Here is a 19463-nt window from a genome sequence, read left to right on the forward strand (position 1 = left end):
CGTTATAAAGCTATTATACCATTCAATAATAGATTTTGACTACATCAAATTCACGGAACCATTTGAAAGTTCTGAGCAATGACAAATAATGGATAGATTTGATCGAGGCAGCTTGTGGTATATTGCACTGCAACCTTTTCAGTTCTAAGGTGGTTATTTATTATATTATTTATTAATCTTATTAAGTCTATCAGCTTAGAGATGTTGTTAAGATTTTTATTATTTATTATGTTTCTTATAAATTTACTAAAAATATGGAAAAAAAATGATCATAGCCCAATAGAATTACCAAACAAAAGAAATCTGTTTCAATTAGATACAGTGAAAATAATCTTTAAATATATCACCATCTCATCTATTTCATTATGATAATGTAGGTGAGTGGATGTTTTTGCTTTTTATATACCAGAACTATAGAATAAGCTAAGTAATTTACAGTATTTCTGAGCATTTTCATAGAAAATTCCAGCTATTTGTTTAAAAAAATATAAGAAATCTTTGTATCATATTGTTGATATATTCTACATTTGTTTGGACTCCACAGGCCGTAGAAAAATTATAGCATTATTTGTTATTTTGCTAACACTTTCAATGACAACTTTTTCATTTAATGGCTCAATTTTCTTCCCGTCCAATATTTCTGCATAGAGTTACTTCTACCGATTAATAGATTGATAATTTTTTTTGGATGAACATTCATTTCACATGCAGTCTCTTGTTTTACTTTTGAATTTAAGCAACTTGCCAACATAAATAAGATAATTTTGATACATTTTTAGGTTTCTTATGAAGAATTTAAACTTCAATTTGCTCAAATGTATGAACGGTATGAAATGCATAGGGCAGATAATATAACTGACCCGTTAGTAAGACAACAGCATCCTATCAGTACAATTTCTGGTTGGCATGAATCAGGACCCAATGGATGTCACTCAGAAAATGAAAGATGGCAACATTCCAGAGTCTCCCTTCAAGAAATTGAACTTAATGAGAATGATAAATCAGAACAAGTATGTAGTTGTGATTACAATTCTACTTTATCGGATGGCAGCCCCGTGTCTTATATTGTTAAGCATGAAGATAGTGAGTTAGTGTCTTTAGACTCCAGGACTAGTGACATATTTAGTGACGGTAAAATCAGTAAAGAATCCCCATATTCACAAGATTCTCCGGTTAAAGTAGATGATGTGGGAAGTGGAGATTCTCCAATCTGTAATGGTTTACATACAGAGAGCAGTCCCAGTTTTGGTAGTCCGGTCAAAATATCAAACGAAAAAAGCGAAGTAATAGAAGAGATCCTTCAAGAAATATTGTCGAAATCAGAGAAGTTGTTAGAGGCACATTCTGAAGTTTGCTCTGATTCTAATTTGCGAAGTAATTCTCCTGTCTTGCAAGATCAGGAAATAGCTCAAGCTATCAAGGAGGTTGTGAATAACATTCCAGAAGTAGACAGGGATAAAATAAATGTGGAAGAAAAAGTAGAAGAATGTAAAACGACGATAGAGGCGATAAATAACGAGCAAGATCGATCTCTTCCAAGTTTTAAAAATGAAAGTTCAAATCCTGAGAGAGAAATTCCGGATAGTGATTTATCTGAGAGGTAAGGGTTAACAGATTTATTCTATTAATGCATACATAAAACAAAATTAAACGTAGTCTTAGATAATTTAGTAATAAATTGGACTGTTGTGGGGTTTTGGCAATCAAATAACAAAATATATCCCTTTTTAATACCATGAGCTTTGGAAATAGTATATAAATACATAAATATTAAAAATTACAATACGTAATGAGAATTGTGGTATTATAATAAATGTCTTAGAACCACTTGATGTGGAACTAATTTTGTTAATAAATTTTTATTAATGCATAATAATACATTAACAAGAGTAGTACCCATAGACTTACTTCAATAAGGCGAAATTGCAACTGTGATTTGGTCTATAAGATCTTGTGGGACAATATGGTTCTTACAGCTAAAACCAAATAGCCTTCACCTGAAACCAAGGACTGGAAGAAATATGGAGTGAGACAGATCAACACACAGCTATAAAGCTGACTTAAAATGTGCCATAAAACGTTTTAAAGCAGTAGATATTAGAACAAGGATAAACAATCAGTTTTAAATAGTGTAAACCATTTATAAATGTTAAAAAATCTAAACTGCGGTCGGATAAAATTTGAAGATATACGATATGCTTTTAATCATAATTGCGAGCCTTCGACAAAAATGTCAATGGAAATCACGTTCTTCTTAGGAGATATGATAATTTTAAAATTATGCATTAATTTTGCATTGCAGTATCTTATGTACTAATTGAACTATCTTCTTATTTTTAAAGTAAAACTCAATATACTATTCACCAAAATACGGTTTTCAATAATTTTCCAAATATTTTGATATTACTAGCATATTATTAAGCGAGAATAATCATAATTTGAATAGAAACTTCGTTAATAGTTTCAGTTTTCAATTTTATTTATTTTAATAACTTTCACTCAAATTCTGAATACAGAATTATTATCCAGATTGTAAGAACCTTGTAGTAGAATCCAATTCTTACCGGAGAATGTAGAAAATAGTATATTCATATCTAACCAGTCTTGAATCTTAAATCAGATTTTCAACATTTGAGCTATAATATTTGAAAAACACATATTTGCTCTATTAATCATATATTTTTAAAGGTACCTAACACCAACTGATGAAATCGTAGAAAAGAAAGAAACTGAAATAGAATCTACAGAGAAGACTGACAAGTGTGATGATGATGAATTAAGAACTGTTAAAAGTGTTATAAAACAGAATGAAGACGTTAAAAGTGACGTTGTTGATGAAAATATTAGTGATAAAGTAGTACTTTTAAAAAATAATTCTGAAGCTGTGCCAATTGTCGAAAATAGTGCTGTGTCCGTAGAATTAGAGCCGTCCAAAAAAGAATCTAGTCTAGGAGAAGCAGCAATTGTTCATTCTAGTGATAATGATTCTAAATTAGCAGATGGCGCTGAAACTGAAGTGCCTCAGGTTGAAAATATATCAACGATTTCACAATACTGTGATCCTAGTCATTATAATGCTTCTAATAATGCAATTACTACAGATATTGTTGTTACAAATGTAGAAACACCAATCACCAATCAAACTGAGAGTCCACAAAATGTTGTTGACGAAATAAAAAGAAGAGTTAGTTTACCAACATGCCATATTGAAAATCCGATTGGAGATTATAATAGGGGATCTAGTAATCAAACCGTATCGCCACAAAAGAGACCCAGAAGTGCTTCAACATCTACCCAAGTTGATCCGAATCTATTTGGTAAGTTAAATAATAGATCAACCCGTCAAAAATTTCAAAAATCTGTCTATTTAGCTTAGAACAATAATTTTTTCCTAATTTTATTTTATTTCTTGTATTATATCCTATACCGCTGTAAAAAGTTACAACTATCTCGATATACTCTTGACTATATATTCAAATTGTTTTTCAACTAGGTCAAACTTCTATAGTGCACCCAGCCACATTTATCCCTACTCTCTTTCAGATATTTCAGTGTACCTCCTCATCTATTCATCACCTTATCTACTTGTTAGCCTTTCTACTTTTGGTTTCCATTTTGTTATTTTCCTCACTGCTGCATTGCATATTGCCATATATCATTTGTATCATTTTTTCATCAAATTCACACAGTTTTTTTTAAACTAAATTTAATGTTTTAGTCTGTATATGTTATCACACATTTTGATCTTTTTACTTATCTGTTGATCTGTAAAGTTATTTGTATTTGAAAAAATGAGTTATTTTGATTTCTAACTTAATATTCACTATTGTGTTGAATCATCTTTTCTATATAATCAAATGTTCCATCTTCTATCTCCAGTCTTGTGGTTCTGATTATCTTCTATTTTCTACAATGCATGTACGTGGTTTAAAATGATTTTTAGTCCTTTTCTTCTGTTCTATAACATTTCAAAGTTATTTTTTTTCTTTTGGGTCCAAACTGCATTATTGTATATGAAATAATCTTTACACATTTCGTAACAGTGCCCTACCCGAGCTGACATTTTTATAGTTTTTGTTTGGATTCTGACTTTTTTAAAGTCATGTCTGTTAATCTTATAAGTTTTCATGCTGTTTTTAATTTCTACATCTTCTATTAATTATTATCTTATTGTATCAAATTTGATATTTGTATTATGATGGGTATTTCATATGTTTTTCAATATTTTTTTCTCCATATGCTGTGTTCATATTTCTTTAATTATTGCTGTTAATCGTTGTTTATAATTATGATATTCCTTTGTTAGATCCCCTTATTTTAATATTTTAGGATTGTAAACCCATTCATTCAGTATATATTCTCGTTCCGAGATGCTTTAACACTTATGCACTACTTCTGTAACTACATGCTGATCTTCATTATAAAACTCGCTACTACCTCATACTCTGCTACTTTTTGTAATTTTGTGTTTCTTGAGTCAATCTTGTTCTGTATGGTTTTAATATATGTACGAGGGCTGCTGCTTGAGTTTTGAAATATGTCAACACTGATGTGAATATATCAAATCTGACATTGCCATTATAAAGTTTGACATTTTAAATGGTGAACGTACTCAGAATTGATAAACTCTCTTCAACTTTTGGTAATGATGGAACATCTCGTCTCATCGTATTGAGCATCGTTTTCCGTATTCAATCGTAGCCGCACATACATTCAATATTGCATGAACATTTGGCTGTCGAAATGATTTATTCGCGATGGATGCCGCAGTATTTGCCAATCGCTCAAAACAAAGCTCTTTGGTTCAAAGAAATGCTGATAAAATTCAATTGCGGTGCTTCAAAAGACGTCTATAGGATAGTGACAGACGACGAATCATGGATGTATGCATATAAACTCTAAACTAAACAACAATCGACTGTATCGTTCTTTCAAGACAAGCCAAATTCAACAAAAATTTTATGTGCACGAAACACTTCAAAGCAAATAGTCACCTGGTTTTTCGGAACAACTACACATGTCGCCACCATTCTGTTAGAGTAACGTGGAATGGTCAATTCTGAATGGTACAACAGCATTTGTTTGTAGAAGTGTTCGAAAAAATCGGGGAAACCAATCGCAGAAGCCGAATCATTGTCTACCACGAGCATGCGAGCTCTCATACATCAGTACAAACAAAAACGTAAAATATAGAATTGATGTTTCACCCGCCGTACAGTCCTTATTTAGTACCCAATGATTTCTTCTTATTTCCGCAGATCAAAAATAAATTGCGAGGTCAATATTTTTCTATACCTGAAGAAGCGGTTGCTGCGTTTAAATCACATGTTCTGGAATACTTCGGCAATTGGTGCAAATGCATGCAAAAGTGTATTGATCTTGATGGAGAATATTTTTAAAAACAATAAAGCTTAGGATAGAATTTTCAAACCTTAAGTAGCAACCTTCATATGAAGTACTTATATCATGAAAATGTACCTAACTATTAGTTACATTTAAAAATAACTAGTAACAACCTCATTATTTTCAAAACATTATTCCTTATACGCAAATTTGGATTAATTTTTATAGAAATAAAAGGCTTCAGCATTATGTAGACGAAATAAATTCATTATTTTAGGTATACAACTTGAATAATAATTTCTCCTTCAAAAAAAGTCAAAATTTCAATAAGAGTTGATATTTATTCAAAAGAACAATATAGGTTACCCGGAATCTGTTAACAATGTGGACTTTAGTTATTCATAATAAATTGATTTTAATTATGTTAATACATCGTTGTGATAAATCAATGCAATCCTTGTAGAAATCAGAATTGCGTAGATTTTAATAACAAATAGTTTTAAATTTGTTCGACAGAATCGAAAAATACTAAGCCCGGACTATCAAGACCCATGTTCAGTCCTGGACCTACAAGACCACCATTCAGGATACCCGAATTTAAGTGGTCTTACATTCACCAACGTCTATTATCTGATGTACTGTTCTCGCTAGAAACTGACATACAAGTTTGGAGAAGCCACTCTACAAAATCTGTATTGGATTTTGTGAATAGTAGCGATAATGCAATTTTTGTTGTCAACACTGTTCACTTGATCTCACAATTAGCAGATAACCTCATCATTGCTTGCGGGGGTCTCCTCCCATTATTGGCTTCAGCTACTTCACCGAATGTGAGTAAAAAACATAATGTTTGATGTAAACTTATTCAATATTATTTAAATTACTGAAAAAAGTTTGGGATATAGGTTATAGGACATACAATTTGTTTTTTTATAGAGCGAACTCGATGTGATTGAACCAACTCAAGGAATGCCAATAGAGGTAGCCGTCAGTTTCCTCCAAAGACTTGTCAATATGGCGGACGTACTAATATTCGCTAGCTCTTTAAATTTTAGTGAGTTAGAAGCAGAGAAGAATATGTCTAGTGGAGGAATTCTTAGGCAGTGTTTGAGATTGGTTGGTATAGAATAATGTTTCACTTCTTTGCTTATTAATAGATTAGAGTTTAGTTTGATGTTTGAAATAACTACATTTTCTCGATCGTTGAAAAATAAATGTGGGCATTTCTGTACGAGCAGGTATTCTGGTTTTCGTTTCTATACTTTTCAATGTTGTTAAATCATTTTGTCTAATGTGGGGTCTCATCATCTTGATACGTCGATTATGTGGATTAGATTTAAAGGAAAAATGAAATTTATATTACTTGTAGTATTTTGAAGTAGTATTTTATTATGTACATATTGCAAACAAAAAAAAATTTCCTAAAATACAACATAGTGAATGCCTCATTAAATTTTCTTTCTTTATTCGGAAAGTTGCAACACTCCCGTCATCGGTGAATATATTTTTGTATGCCTCAATTTTATCCTTTAACTTCAGAAAAATTCATTCAACTTATAGTAATAGTGATTTTACAAACTATATATCTTAAGAACTGTCTATTATTGAAAACCGCCTGAAGAACTGATCAGTAGTTTGAGAGTTTATCACAAACAAATAAGCGGATGTGACGGAGGACTTTATTTTATAATAAAAGAATAAATCACCACGTGTAAACCGAATAGTTTTGGTATAAAATGTTTTAAAAGAAAAAACTATTTTATCGGCTATATTTTGCAATGTAAACTGAATTACATATCTTTTGATAAACGTGATCGGCTATTTAGACCATTCCACCATCTCCGATTGCTGGCAACTGCAAGAAATAAGACCTAAACTTGCAACTACTGGCTCCAGTTAGCTAGTCAAGGTAAACTTACTTAACTCAAATAGTAAAAGTGACATTCCTCGTCTTCAGTATGGAATCTCTGTATCCATTGGTTCAAATTGCATGAAAATTGTTGAAAATGCTGGTAAAAGTCAAACCGCCTAGAAACTTATGGATATAACAAAACGTTGAGATAGTTTTCTTGTAAATATGTATAAGAATATGCACGACGGCACTTATCTATCTTTCAAGAATAGATTACTATATCTATTCACTTGATGTGATACTCCCATACAATCAGACAGATGTTATTATTGTTGTATATAAAGAAATATTTTTGTTTGTTTTGTGTATGATGTCTAAATAATAAAATACATTGAGATACACTATACTACATTTAAATCTCATCCATATATTCGACGCATCATTCTGATAAGCTCTTACGACAGATCAATGTACTGACGTAATACGCCCTGCTATCTCTGCAAATCTGAGGCAGGCTGCTTGTGATGTATAAATAAGTGGACTCGCGGAAAATAACTGTATCTGCAGAGGTATTAAGTTTTTGTATTATTAACATATTTTATTGTTTATACTTGTCGAGATTATTTTAAAATGTCACCATTTAAAGACTTATGTTCTGAAACTACTATTGACTGCTATCTACTATGCAGTTAAATTGTTTCGACAAGGATTTACCAATTGATTAGCAGACAGGTATATAAAAATGTTTCTTCCATCCTCAAAACTCAAATGAGTGTATTTATTGTCATTAATAATACACTTCAAACTAAGTAGCTCTAATCTATAGTTATATTTGCAGTTTATGTTTAATGTGTTTCAGTTATTTAGCTTAAACAAATTCTTTTGTTATGTGCACATTTGTAAATGAATACAAATTTAGTCAGATTTTAAATCTTTATGTTTAATAATATATTCTATATTATCGAACAAACAATTTAGTTATCTAAAATTCATATGTTCACTTCATTATCATACCAGAAAGAAAAAAAACTAAATTTCCATATTTGGTAATATATTTGACATTTCTACCAACTAAAATAAGTTATATAAACGTACCTTCACGTCCTTCTATCCCTTTATCGGGTATTATCACCTATCAAATAGATATTTCTTGAAACATCCTTGACCTAATAGGGCTTGAGTCAGGTAATAGTTGACTTCCATGTTTACTCTTTCTAGCCATGTTTCTACATCTAGTATGAGTCGTCAGGTTCATCTACCATACTTCCCAGTTTTCCACTTAATCTGCAATATTTGTTTTAGTTGCTCCTTTATGTGCTCCATGGGCTCTCCAATGTAGGGTTCTTCGCGCGCTTTAGCAAGAAATTCTACAGGCACTATATTATGACTGGTAGACAGTCCCCCAGCGGGTAGTAATTCTTAGTCGAAACTGCCTCTTTTCCTTTTTGTTGGGTTTTCATTGCCAGTTTGAAACTCTAGATTTGTGAGGGAGAAAGTTCCTCTTGTTAGATTTCTTGTAAGGCGGTATCTGCGTACAACAGCACTCAAATCGTTTTGGTTAGAACCACTTCTGATATTGCTTGTATTAGAAATTTTTCTGCCTATTCCTTTTTAACACGCATATATTAGCTTCACCTGTTTGTAACTCTCCTTCGTGGGTTATTATTTTTAGTATATCCCACCACTCTAATCCCGTTCACGCTGTAAAAAAATGTTTTTTTTTTCGCAAATTTTTTATAGTAATGTATCATGGTAAATTTTCTTTTTACTTTGAAACAAATTTTACAGCTGTATTCCTTCTAGAGATTTACCATACTACCTGCATCAATATTACTTTAGAATTTAACACCTTGAATTTTATTATTTTTTTCAAGAACAATTTTACATTCGTGCACTGTCTGTTGAAGATTTACAATACTAATGAGTAGAACTCGAAGAAAAATTTTATTTTTGACAATAAATTTAACTAAAAAGTGGAAGATCGATATAGTTTAAAAAACCAAAAAACAAGCTTTCATAGCAGATAAAACTAAAATTGAAAAATAAAATAGTTTGAAAAAACTAAAAAGCACACATGAAAAATACTGTATTATTGTGAAAAAAGCGTGGAGCGCTTTGTTTTATATTTCTCTTACGCCCGACGCTTTTTTCATAATAATACTAGTATTTTTATTCATTTTTGTTTCAAGTTTATCTTCAAAAATTATCTACCTCTGAAAATAATATAATAATAAACTGGACACTGTTCCATAAAAAAGATGGTGTTAAAATTCATCCACAAGGTTTTGCAATATCACAAGAACTGTGTGACCATTCCATTTCATCACTTCTGCTATTGATATGGAAAAACTAGGTTAAGATAAGCTCGTATTGCTGAAATAACGGGATAGCATCAGACATTAAAACTTTTTGGAAAATGCGCGCACTGTTCTTAAAATATTGCAAAACCTTATGGATGAATTTCAACATCTATTTTTTTATGAATTGAACGTTAGCCAGTTTGAGCGTGAACTTCAATTACGGCCAATGTTCGTTTTATGTTATCATTAATTATTGTACAAAGTAAACATTGAAATTTCATTTCTTATATCAACGTCCAAAAATAAAAAAAAATGTCTAAAAGCTAAATTGCTTTTTAAACCCGGTATCATACTACGCCCTTTGTCATTAAATGTTACCAGTATTTATTGGAAATATTTTAATGCCGTAGTTGCAATTTTTGGAAACAACTGATATTCATATCTGTTTTGAACCGGAAATTCTTATGCCCGCCTTTTTTAGGTAATATAATAAATGTGAATATTGACATACTTATCCTTGATATCTCATTTAGTACCTGTGGAATCTACATAATGGTAAATGCTACCTAGAGAAAGCGTGTATAAAGATATTATTTATGTAAAATGTATATACAAAATAGTATATTACATAACAAGAGTTGAAAGTAACCCATTACGCACGAAGTGAAAAACTTTATGCACGAAGCCGCGCAGTGGCGAATGCATAAATTTCATGAGTGCGTATTGGGCTTACAACTCGTGTAACGTACTATACTTTTTCTACGCCCATTCATTTTCTTCCATTAAATAAAAACATCGCAATGATTTAAACTTTATTATGATAGTTGTTAATAACAATTGAACAATTAGTGATGAACGGTTTTTTATAATTGTAGTACTGCTCGGTACATCAGAAGACGAAGATTGATAATTGGTAATTGCCTCCAATATTCGTAATGCATTGTCATTTTTATTTTTAAAAGATTGATTCACATAGCCTTCCGCTACTGTAGAAGATTGCCAACCACCAAGTCGTTTTAATGATAGTATATTGCTTTGGTTCCGGCAGCTCAAGATATTCAGCAATTTTACGTGGTGTATTACCGATTGTGTTTATCCCCACAACCTGTTTTATACATTTTTCATTTCTGTAATTAAGAAATAAAGAAAGCATTCTTCGAAAAGGATTTAACGTTATGCTTATGTCGCCAATCCATAAATTTTTGATAGGTAATTTCGTACCCTTCTTTGTATTTTAGCGGTAAAAAATTATGTGTGGCAGCTTGAGCTTTTTATAAAATCTCCGGTGGAGTTCTCATAATTTCATCACTTTCACTACTATCAGACATAATTCGTAGATAAAGTTGAGACAATGTTCGGATAAAATCATATTTTGTTCAAGAAATTGACAATGTAAGTGACATGACATTTATTTTCATAGCATACTACTTAAGAAAACGTGTCCTATTTTTAAATAAATTGCATAATGTGCTGCCTACATTTAGGGGCATCACTCTTTCAATCCTTAATATATCTCGCTAATGCAAAAAATTTTTATGTTTTTTAATTGACTAAATTTGTGTAAATAGACCAAATAAAGTCTTACGTAAATAAAAATTTTATTGTAATTTAATTAACCAAGAAGTTTAAGTTTTCTTCTCAAAACGTACGTGTATATTATGAGATCTCATTACATGCATGTTATTTTTAAATGTCATTTACAAGGAATGTTGATAGTGCGATTTTTAATGTTTACGGACATGGGCGTAGAAAAAAAATTTTTCTCAAAAATAAGAGTGTCTTTAACAAATATTACTTTAAATGAATGATAAAATGAAAGTGTATGCTTCGAGTGAAAATATTTTTATACGAAAAATTTTGATATTAACGTACTTGCCAATATGATAGTCTTAAATAGAATTTTTTATCGCCTTTAATTTAGTTTCAGATCAATAGAAAAAATGTGGACAATTTTGTTCAAAATAAACTTTTTCATTTTCTTTTTCCACCATATTAATGATATCCTACTGTTCTCAAATCAAGCAATGAGAATATGTATAACTTTCTTCTGTTACTAAAACAATTTTTTGAGATAACTTTTCTTTATATCTTTTTGTATGTTTTCTACAGAAATATTTTTTTATGACGCAATGTCTACCCTACATGTAAAGATGAAGAGCAAAATGGTTGCTATGTAATAAGCAAAATTTGCAGAGGATGTAGAAAGCTCAGTATTATGTATTATGCCATATTTAGCAAATGAGAAATATGAAACAATTCATATTCCACACATTTCCCAGTTATTGACTAGAGATTTTATTGATAATCTGACAAGTATGAAATTCATCACAAATTGAAAACTTGAAAATGAATCAATTTTCCTGTAAACACTATTTCTTGAAGCGAATCAAGAAATGCAATTATGTACATGTGTACTAAGAAGAAATCCAGAAACTTCTATTTGCTTAATTACTATTATTTTATGAATGTAAGAGATAATCATATGAATAAGATATCAGTATAATGCATTATCATATCACAAACTTATATTTATTTCACCTATTTCTACATGTCAATTAGATAATAATCTTAAATAATGTAGCATGTCATTGAAATGTACATCCACCGTTGTGAATCTTGTCTGATAATTGAAAAATTTATTACAGAAGGTATTTTCTGAAACCCATTGTTCTTTGACATAATTGAGTCGAAAAGAGTTGATAACGTTAGTTCAAAACTTAATAGAAATATTCCTATTGCTGTAAACAATAGGATATATCAATCAATATGATTATCAGCTTAAGGGAGCTTTGTATAAAATAAATAGTAATCACTACCATTCATTATGTACTATGCTAGTGTATTGTTATACAGCTGTTGAAAGGATCAAAAGTCTGTTCTGTACTTGGATACAGGACAACAATTATAATTGCTGGAGTGAAGAAATGCGCCTTGTTTAATTTCAAAAAGATAGTTAAACTCACAACGTATTTTCTATCAGAAAACGTTTTTCCAAGTTATACATGAATACTGAAAAGTAGCTAGAATAGTGAATAAAGATAACATGGAAAAGTAGTGATGTAATCTGACTATGCAGTAAAAAGGGCCTATTTAAAAAACATCTGGGGATTATTGGTGATGATGGATTGAACTTACACAATAAGATGTGTTTACTAAAGAGGTCTCTGTTTCTAGTAACTGTGGTCGTTACTAGTAAATATTTTCTCACCCTTTGCATAAATATAAGAATTCTATTGAAGCTACAAAACATTTTGAAATAATTCTGGAAATATAAACCAGAAAAATTTACAACGAATTTTTTAACAAAGAAATGATTGATTGCAGGAGAAACTTACAAATATTCTAATTGCTTGCTCTGTAACTAGTAGAATGCCAATAATATAGTAGAAAAAGAAGCCAAAATAGTTTATTTAGAACAAGATTTTTTATTGACATGGAACTAAATGAATTTGAAACAGTTGATTAATAGATAACTATTCACATTATGCACCAACTTATTTGGAACATAATATTGCTGAATATATATTACTCTAAGCTCTTGATATTGCTGTTTTCATTATATTAAGCCAAGAATTTACCAAATTTATCCCAAATTCAAAATGTCTCCGTGTAAAATCTTATAGGTGTTAAAAAATGTCATACAAGCCTATCATATTGCCATGGTACGTTAATATCAAAACTTTTCTTATAAAAATATTTTCCCTTGAAACATGCATTATACAGCAATTATTTTTTCATAAAAATGTTTTTTAAATACATATAGTACATAAATAATATTAACCTTATATATTTTTCCATGCTTCACTAAATTATCATTTACCATTCTATATAATGTCCAGGTATATATAGGAAAATTATGTAATAATTCTCAAAGTTTATACAATGCATGAAAATACCATCCATAATTCATAATGTTTACATTGCTTGTTACATAGCGAAGGTGGCTTGACGAAAGAGCTTTTTAATGAACATTTCATCTTGCTGTAAAAACAAATGTTTCATTACATACTTAATTTAGCGAGTTGCTAATTTTTTTTAATGCAAAAATGATCTTTCTTATGCGAATATGCATTTGTCTCTGCATTCACCTCATAATTTATTTAAAATCCAAGCCATTCGGAAGGAGACAAATCAAGTGAATATGGTAAAGAAAAATAAATCATAACGCAGTTTGACTAATTCTTTTGCAACAGTGGCTGAAAGGGCGTATGTACATTGTCTTGATGGAACTAAACTCTATTTACACATGCGATAATTTTTTTTTAAGTTCGGTATCAAACCGTATCAGTAAATTATCTTGATATTTGCATTTATCGTTTTCCCTTTTTCTAAATAATCAACACATTTGGAATCTCACAATCCAGTAACTATAATTTTGTAAAACGGTTTTGAGTTCCTTGGGAGCACGTTCTTCGGATGAAATTAATTGTTGACTTTATTTTTATTTCTGACTTGTAATGAGGGGTTTCATTTTCTTAACGTATCGACGGAAAAATTCACTTGGAAACGTTTCATAATATACAAACGTTTGAATTTCTTTACGAGAGTGTGTTTGTGATAGCAACGCCCACCTTGCAGATAGCTATTTTATATGTAACATTTCTTGCGGCATCTTGCATACCCATTTGATTAAAATATTTTCTTCTTTAACTGTGTCACGTCGTTCGTTACAGTACAAGAGCACGAATTGTTTAAATCATTTTTAGGATAATATTTATCTAATTTTCCCTGTTTATGCAATTATTGTTATACGTAAAAAATGGTTAAATAAATACTTGAAATCATTTTTTCTCTATATTTACTTAACAATGAAAATATTTTTTTTATATGAAAAATTATGTCATTGCAAATAACTTTTACTTCTAGATATGTTGAGACAAAGTCATATACCTACGAAGAATATAATAGTTAAGCTTTTGCCAGCTTTCTCATATACAAGATTGTACTGAACTGGGTAAAAATTTTAAAGATGGTCAAGTTAATCAGTTAGATGAAAAATAATATTAATATGAAATAAACGTTTTCATAATTCAAATAAATTTATCATGGTTTCACTTACTGTTCTAAGAAAAAAGAATTAAGTTAAGAATTCAGAATACTCATAAAGAATAAGGATATTATTCCAATTCGATGTGATTTAAAAATTTTTGTATTTAAAAACTCACAGGAACTCGATTATTTTCACATATTTTGTGTAAAACTTCCAAAAATTTTAATTCAGTTGAAAACTTCCACAAAATTCGTCCACATATTTATATAAGAATAAATTATATATTTTATCTGTGTATGCGTTTTGTTATACCTGTATAGTATATGTTGTTAATACATAATTGTGTTAGGTATGCACATGTGCAGTTCGCAATTGTTTGGAGTGTAAAGAAAGAAGTCGACCGCACCACACTATTGCACCTAATTCACATAATTCTAGCCATAAAGCTGCACATCTTCAATCTTTCATAAGAGGTGTTCAAAATTCGCCAAAGGTAAGTGTAGGATAAACATGATCAGTTCCTACAGTTAAATAAACCAGCTTCTTTGTGATCAAGAGAGAAAAACAAAATGGATTCGTTGGTAGAATAATTATTTCTATTCTCTAATGTAATATGTTTTCAATTTCTGAACTATCAATCGTGATATTTGTTATTTCATTATTTTATAATAGATTTGTCAAATATTCAATGTTCCTTTGACCAAATTCAAACCTCAAAATAATGTATTTGGTTCATTAGTAATGTAATAGCTCTATTTATTAAATATTGGAACGTTTAAACAAATACATTATCTGGTAGATCAGTTGTAGCATCAATAAACATTCCATTCGAACCTCTTATTCTTTGGTTTCAGTTTTTTTAAAGTAAAATTTAAATTTTTCTTTTATCTAAGATTCATTAGCAAAGTAATTAATATATTAGATTATAACAACGATGGCTTTATGGAATTTCTTTATTTGTCCTCGACTCATTTTCGCTTAAATGTTGCTTAATCTATCCTCAATTCATAGTTTTAAAGTTTTTTGAAAACAAGTAGATTTGACACTTTTTGTTTGAACCGCAATTTTATTATTAAAAGTTTCAAGAAACAAAAATTTAATAATATGATCAGTTGCATGCCCAATTATTGTTTTCCAGACAACTTGCTATTTTTTGTTTTACTGATAAGCTATTCTAAGCTGGTTTATATACTTAACTTACTCCATTGACATGGTCATAAATTAATTGACTTATTTTCAGAGTGTTACTGATAATTTATCAAACAGTGCAAGTCCTGTGAAAGACCCGGAAAAACTCTTACAAGATATGGATGTTAATCGGCTGCGAGCTGTAATTTATAGAGATGTGGTATGCATTTGCTTAAAAACTTATCACTTTAACCTATAAAGTGAACGGCTAAATTATAGAATAAAATGGATTATTTGTGAAACAAGAATCTTCAAAAAACAGTTCGATTTTTGTTTCAAATATCATGTTCTCATTAACCTCTAGTAGTAGTAATTACATTACTAAAGATGGTGTGCTGACTTAATCATTAATTTCTTTAAATGAAATGTATCATGCGTCCTCTTTTGTAATAGATTTCTATTCTTTTAGTGTTATCAAATTTATAAGTGAATTAATTTCTACAGACTGGCGAAATATTTTATATAAATTCAACAATTCCACGATTTTAATTAATCTGTTTTTAAACAAAATAATATGTGAATAATATCCATGTTAAATCAAATATTCAAGATGCCTTCCATTGGCTTATTGTTCTTCAAGTTGATGATATCTGGAGTAACTATAATATTTTCGTACCCGATTCCATTTTCCCATGTACCGTATATTCCATGGTGTACTTACTTATACCATATAATCAGACAACCTTATGACCACTATCTATAGCCCCATCCACTGTTCCACTTACTTGGATTGCAGGATTTTCAGAATTGCCTAATTCCAACTGCAAAATGCGAGGTGATTCCATTTTACTGAAATTACATATTTAATTTGTGAATTTGGATCATTGAAATGTTTGCAAGGACAGGCTTAAATGTATTTATCAAAAAAAGTTATATAACTGAGCCATTGAATCTGTTATTAGTTATCTCTGCCAATATCTTCTGAAGGACTGCGTGTGTCAATCGATAATCCGATTTGGACTCTTTTTACTTCTGACGATTAACTTTACCATGTTGGTAAAATATGTTTGCATCGGAAAAGAATTTTATTCATGAACAACATCGAAATAAATAGGGTAATAAATACTAAACTACACTGTCTTTTCATTTCTAATCAACATGGAACGATATTTTTTAAAAGCAGACTTTTATGTCATTTATTCCTTTCACTTAGTCTTGGTGTGAGTCATTACTTTGGAGATTTATGTCTCTAAATATTTATTGTAGATATATTGAATGGTAATGAAAAAAATTTCTCGTTCTGTACAAAAAAAGTAAAAAAAATAAAAATCCTAAAATATTCATTTTATTTCTTAATTTTAGCCTTACTTGTATATAAATTTTAAAATTCGGAAACAAAAACATTGTGTATCTTGAATATTTTGTCAATTTTTTCATTATAATCCGTTATTCCAGTCATTTCACCAATGTGATCGTAATTTAAAAATCTCAGATTTTATTTTGCTGCTGTTGTGACGTGCTATGTATAAGATGGTTTTGTTCTTTATTTTAGATGCATTTTTGTGTAAGTGGACATAAAATTTGAATATTGAAGAGAAAAACCAATTATTTTTTACTTAGCATTGTCTATACGATGATAACATATATTTAGTGAATGCCAGGATTAGTAGATTTTGAAGCATCAAAGTTATATGTAGAATAAAACGGAATAATGAAAAAATGTTTCGAGGTGAAAAACTTATCCTTTATTATCATGATATCTTCTTTGATTTCAAAAGATTTCTGAAAGCTCCTCTAATTAATCCAGTCTGTTTTATAAATTAAATTTTTGTAGTACACTTTTATTTATATCCTTGTTCAAGGTAACGATCAAAGTTGACCAACCCTATATGTACAAACTATGTTAGAAAGAGGGTTGTTTGATTGTCAACTATAACACAAGTTTTTGGTATCGATTTTATATTAATTCAAGTATAATTTAATTTGTATAAGTTTAATGGATAAAGTTCGATAATTAATCATAATTTTATTAATAGGAGGAAACCAAACAAGCTCAATTTTTATCGTTAGCTATCGTCTACTTTATATCTGTACTCATGGTGTCGAAATATAGAGATATTTTGGAACCACCCGTCTCGGTCAAAGTACCCAGTCCGGTTCCCGTGATAAGAAATAATGGTACTTCATCTCAACCTTCGGGTAGTCCTCAAGGTACATTTATTAGTTCTAATAAACTATTAATAAATTTCAATTAACTTGACAGGTATATTTTTTACATTTACGAAAAAAAACATTTGTGAATTATTCATGGAATCTATACATTGTTGTGTTATACAGTATTGACAAATATTTTGTAGAATGTAATAATTTCAATTTGAATTCTCTATCTAATTGATTTCCAATATACCACTGTAAATATCCGTAGAAGGTCCAGGTAAATAAAAACAAACACTGCTCCTCAGTATTACCACTCACTCTTTCGAGAATGGTCGAGTTATGTGATTTAGGATTTGTCTCGAATTTGCTTCCATTAATTTTAAAGTTAGTTTACTATTAGCTAACATATTGTAATTCTAAAAAATTTATAGAAAAGAAGTTAAAATACAAATATTAAAACGGTATTTTAAAGATCACTCATATCAAAAAATAACTATACAATCTATAATCTACAATCTACAAACTACTCGTATATAACATAGAATATTAACTATACGATTGACTATTATTTAGATTATTCAAAAATATTAAAAATATTGGTTGGATCCAAAATATTCGGAAATGTAGAAAAATAATGAAAACGAATAATTGAAGTTTGTACTGATGTTGAAACCAGGTATTCTTGAAGCCATCAAATTAAATTTTGTGAAACTTTGATACAAAATATAGACAAATGCAAAATTTAGAAAAGATCATAACCTTTATATTTTGTTCTATTTAACGAGAAATACATATAATACAAAATCAAATGATTCTCACAGTTCCTGTTAATTAATTAATAGTTATTTTTTTTCGATGCGTGCGATCAAGTGGTCTCTCAGATCACTATATTGATCTCTAAATTATTTGAAACAAAATGTTTATTTACTATGGCTTTGTAAGAGTTACAAACGTTAACAAAATATGGTAATAGATATGGATATTATTTAGCTGAAAGATTATTGAGCCCTTTTCTTAATAAGATTTACTTTTATATTGTGTGAAATAATATTAGTAATAAAAATGCATCTTGCTTGATTATTATTATAAAATAAGATATATTATTAGTTACAATATATGTGCAAGAAGAAAGCTTCAGATAATTTTGCTTAGAAATATATTGAAAACGAACAGAATATAAAGTAAGTGGTGAAATTCCTTATCTTATATCTTTGAAGTTTTGCTATTGTGATACGAAATTGAAGAAAAAATAGTGAAAAATTGTATTTTTATGTGATTTATACATTAAAAAATATCTGTAAAGGTAGATAAAAATTACGAATGATCCAATCTCGCAATTAAAAATTTTCAGAACATTTCCTAATTGGAAAATTCGATTCCAGTCATGTTTAATATAAATTTTTTGTTAAGATAATTGATACATTTAATTTTATATGAATATACAGGATGTCTCTAAATTCATGCGACAAAATTCAGTTGATTTCCTCGCCCTACCCCCTTTACCATTAAAAGGTGGAGACTAAAAGTGAGTTTTCATTTTATTTTTTAAAATTTCAGTAACGCTAGAAACTTGAAATTCTCTAATTTTCGTGCACTCTTAAATGCCTAACCAAGAACATTTTTTCAATATTCTTGTCACATTATTCGGCAGTGACATTAGCAACCCTTACTTTATTTCGTATCAAAACTTTCT

At 29.6% G+C, this 19463-nt stretch overlaps 1 protein-coding gene across 14 annotated transcripts in view; it reads left to right on the forward strand.

The window, feature by feature from the left end:
- Positions 1–19463, forward strand: part of LOC130897076 (neurobeachin) — a 735983-nt gene that overhangs the window by 461522 nt on the left and 254998 nt on the right. For all 14 annotated transcript variants that reach the window (XM_057805651.1, XM_057805655.1, XM_057805652.1 and 11 more), the window contains 7 exons: positions 780–1600; positions 2689–3317; positions 5860–6173; positions 6280–6459; positions 14835–14978; positions 15726–15833; positions 17650–17824. In XM_057805651.1, the coding sequence (XP_057661634.1) occupies positions 780–1600; positions 2689–3317; positions 5860–6173; positions 6280–6459; positions 14835–14978; positions 15726–15833; positions 17650–17824 (2371 nt within the window). The remainder of the gene's footprint in view (positions 1–779; positions 1601–2688; positions 3318–5859; positions 6174–6279; positions 6460–14834; positions 14979–15725; positions 15834–17649; positions 17825–19463) is intronic.

Source organism: Diorhabda carinulata, chromosome 8 (assembly GCF_026250575.1).
Source record: "Diorhabda carinulata isolate Delta chromosome 8, icDioCari1.1, whole genome shotgun sequence".
Lineage (NCBI taxonomy): Eukaryota > Metazoa > Arthropoda > Insecta > Coleoptera > Chrysomelidae > Diorhabda > Diorhabda carinulata.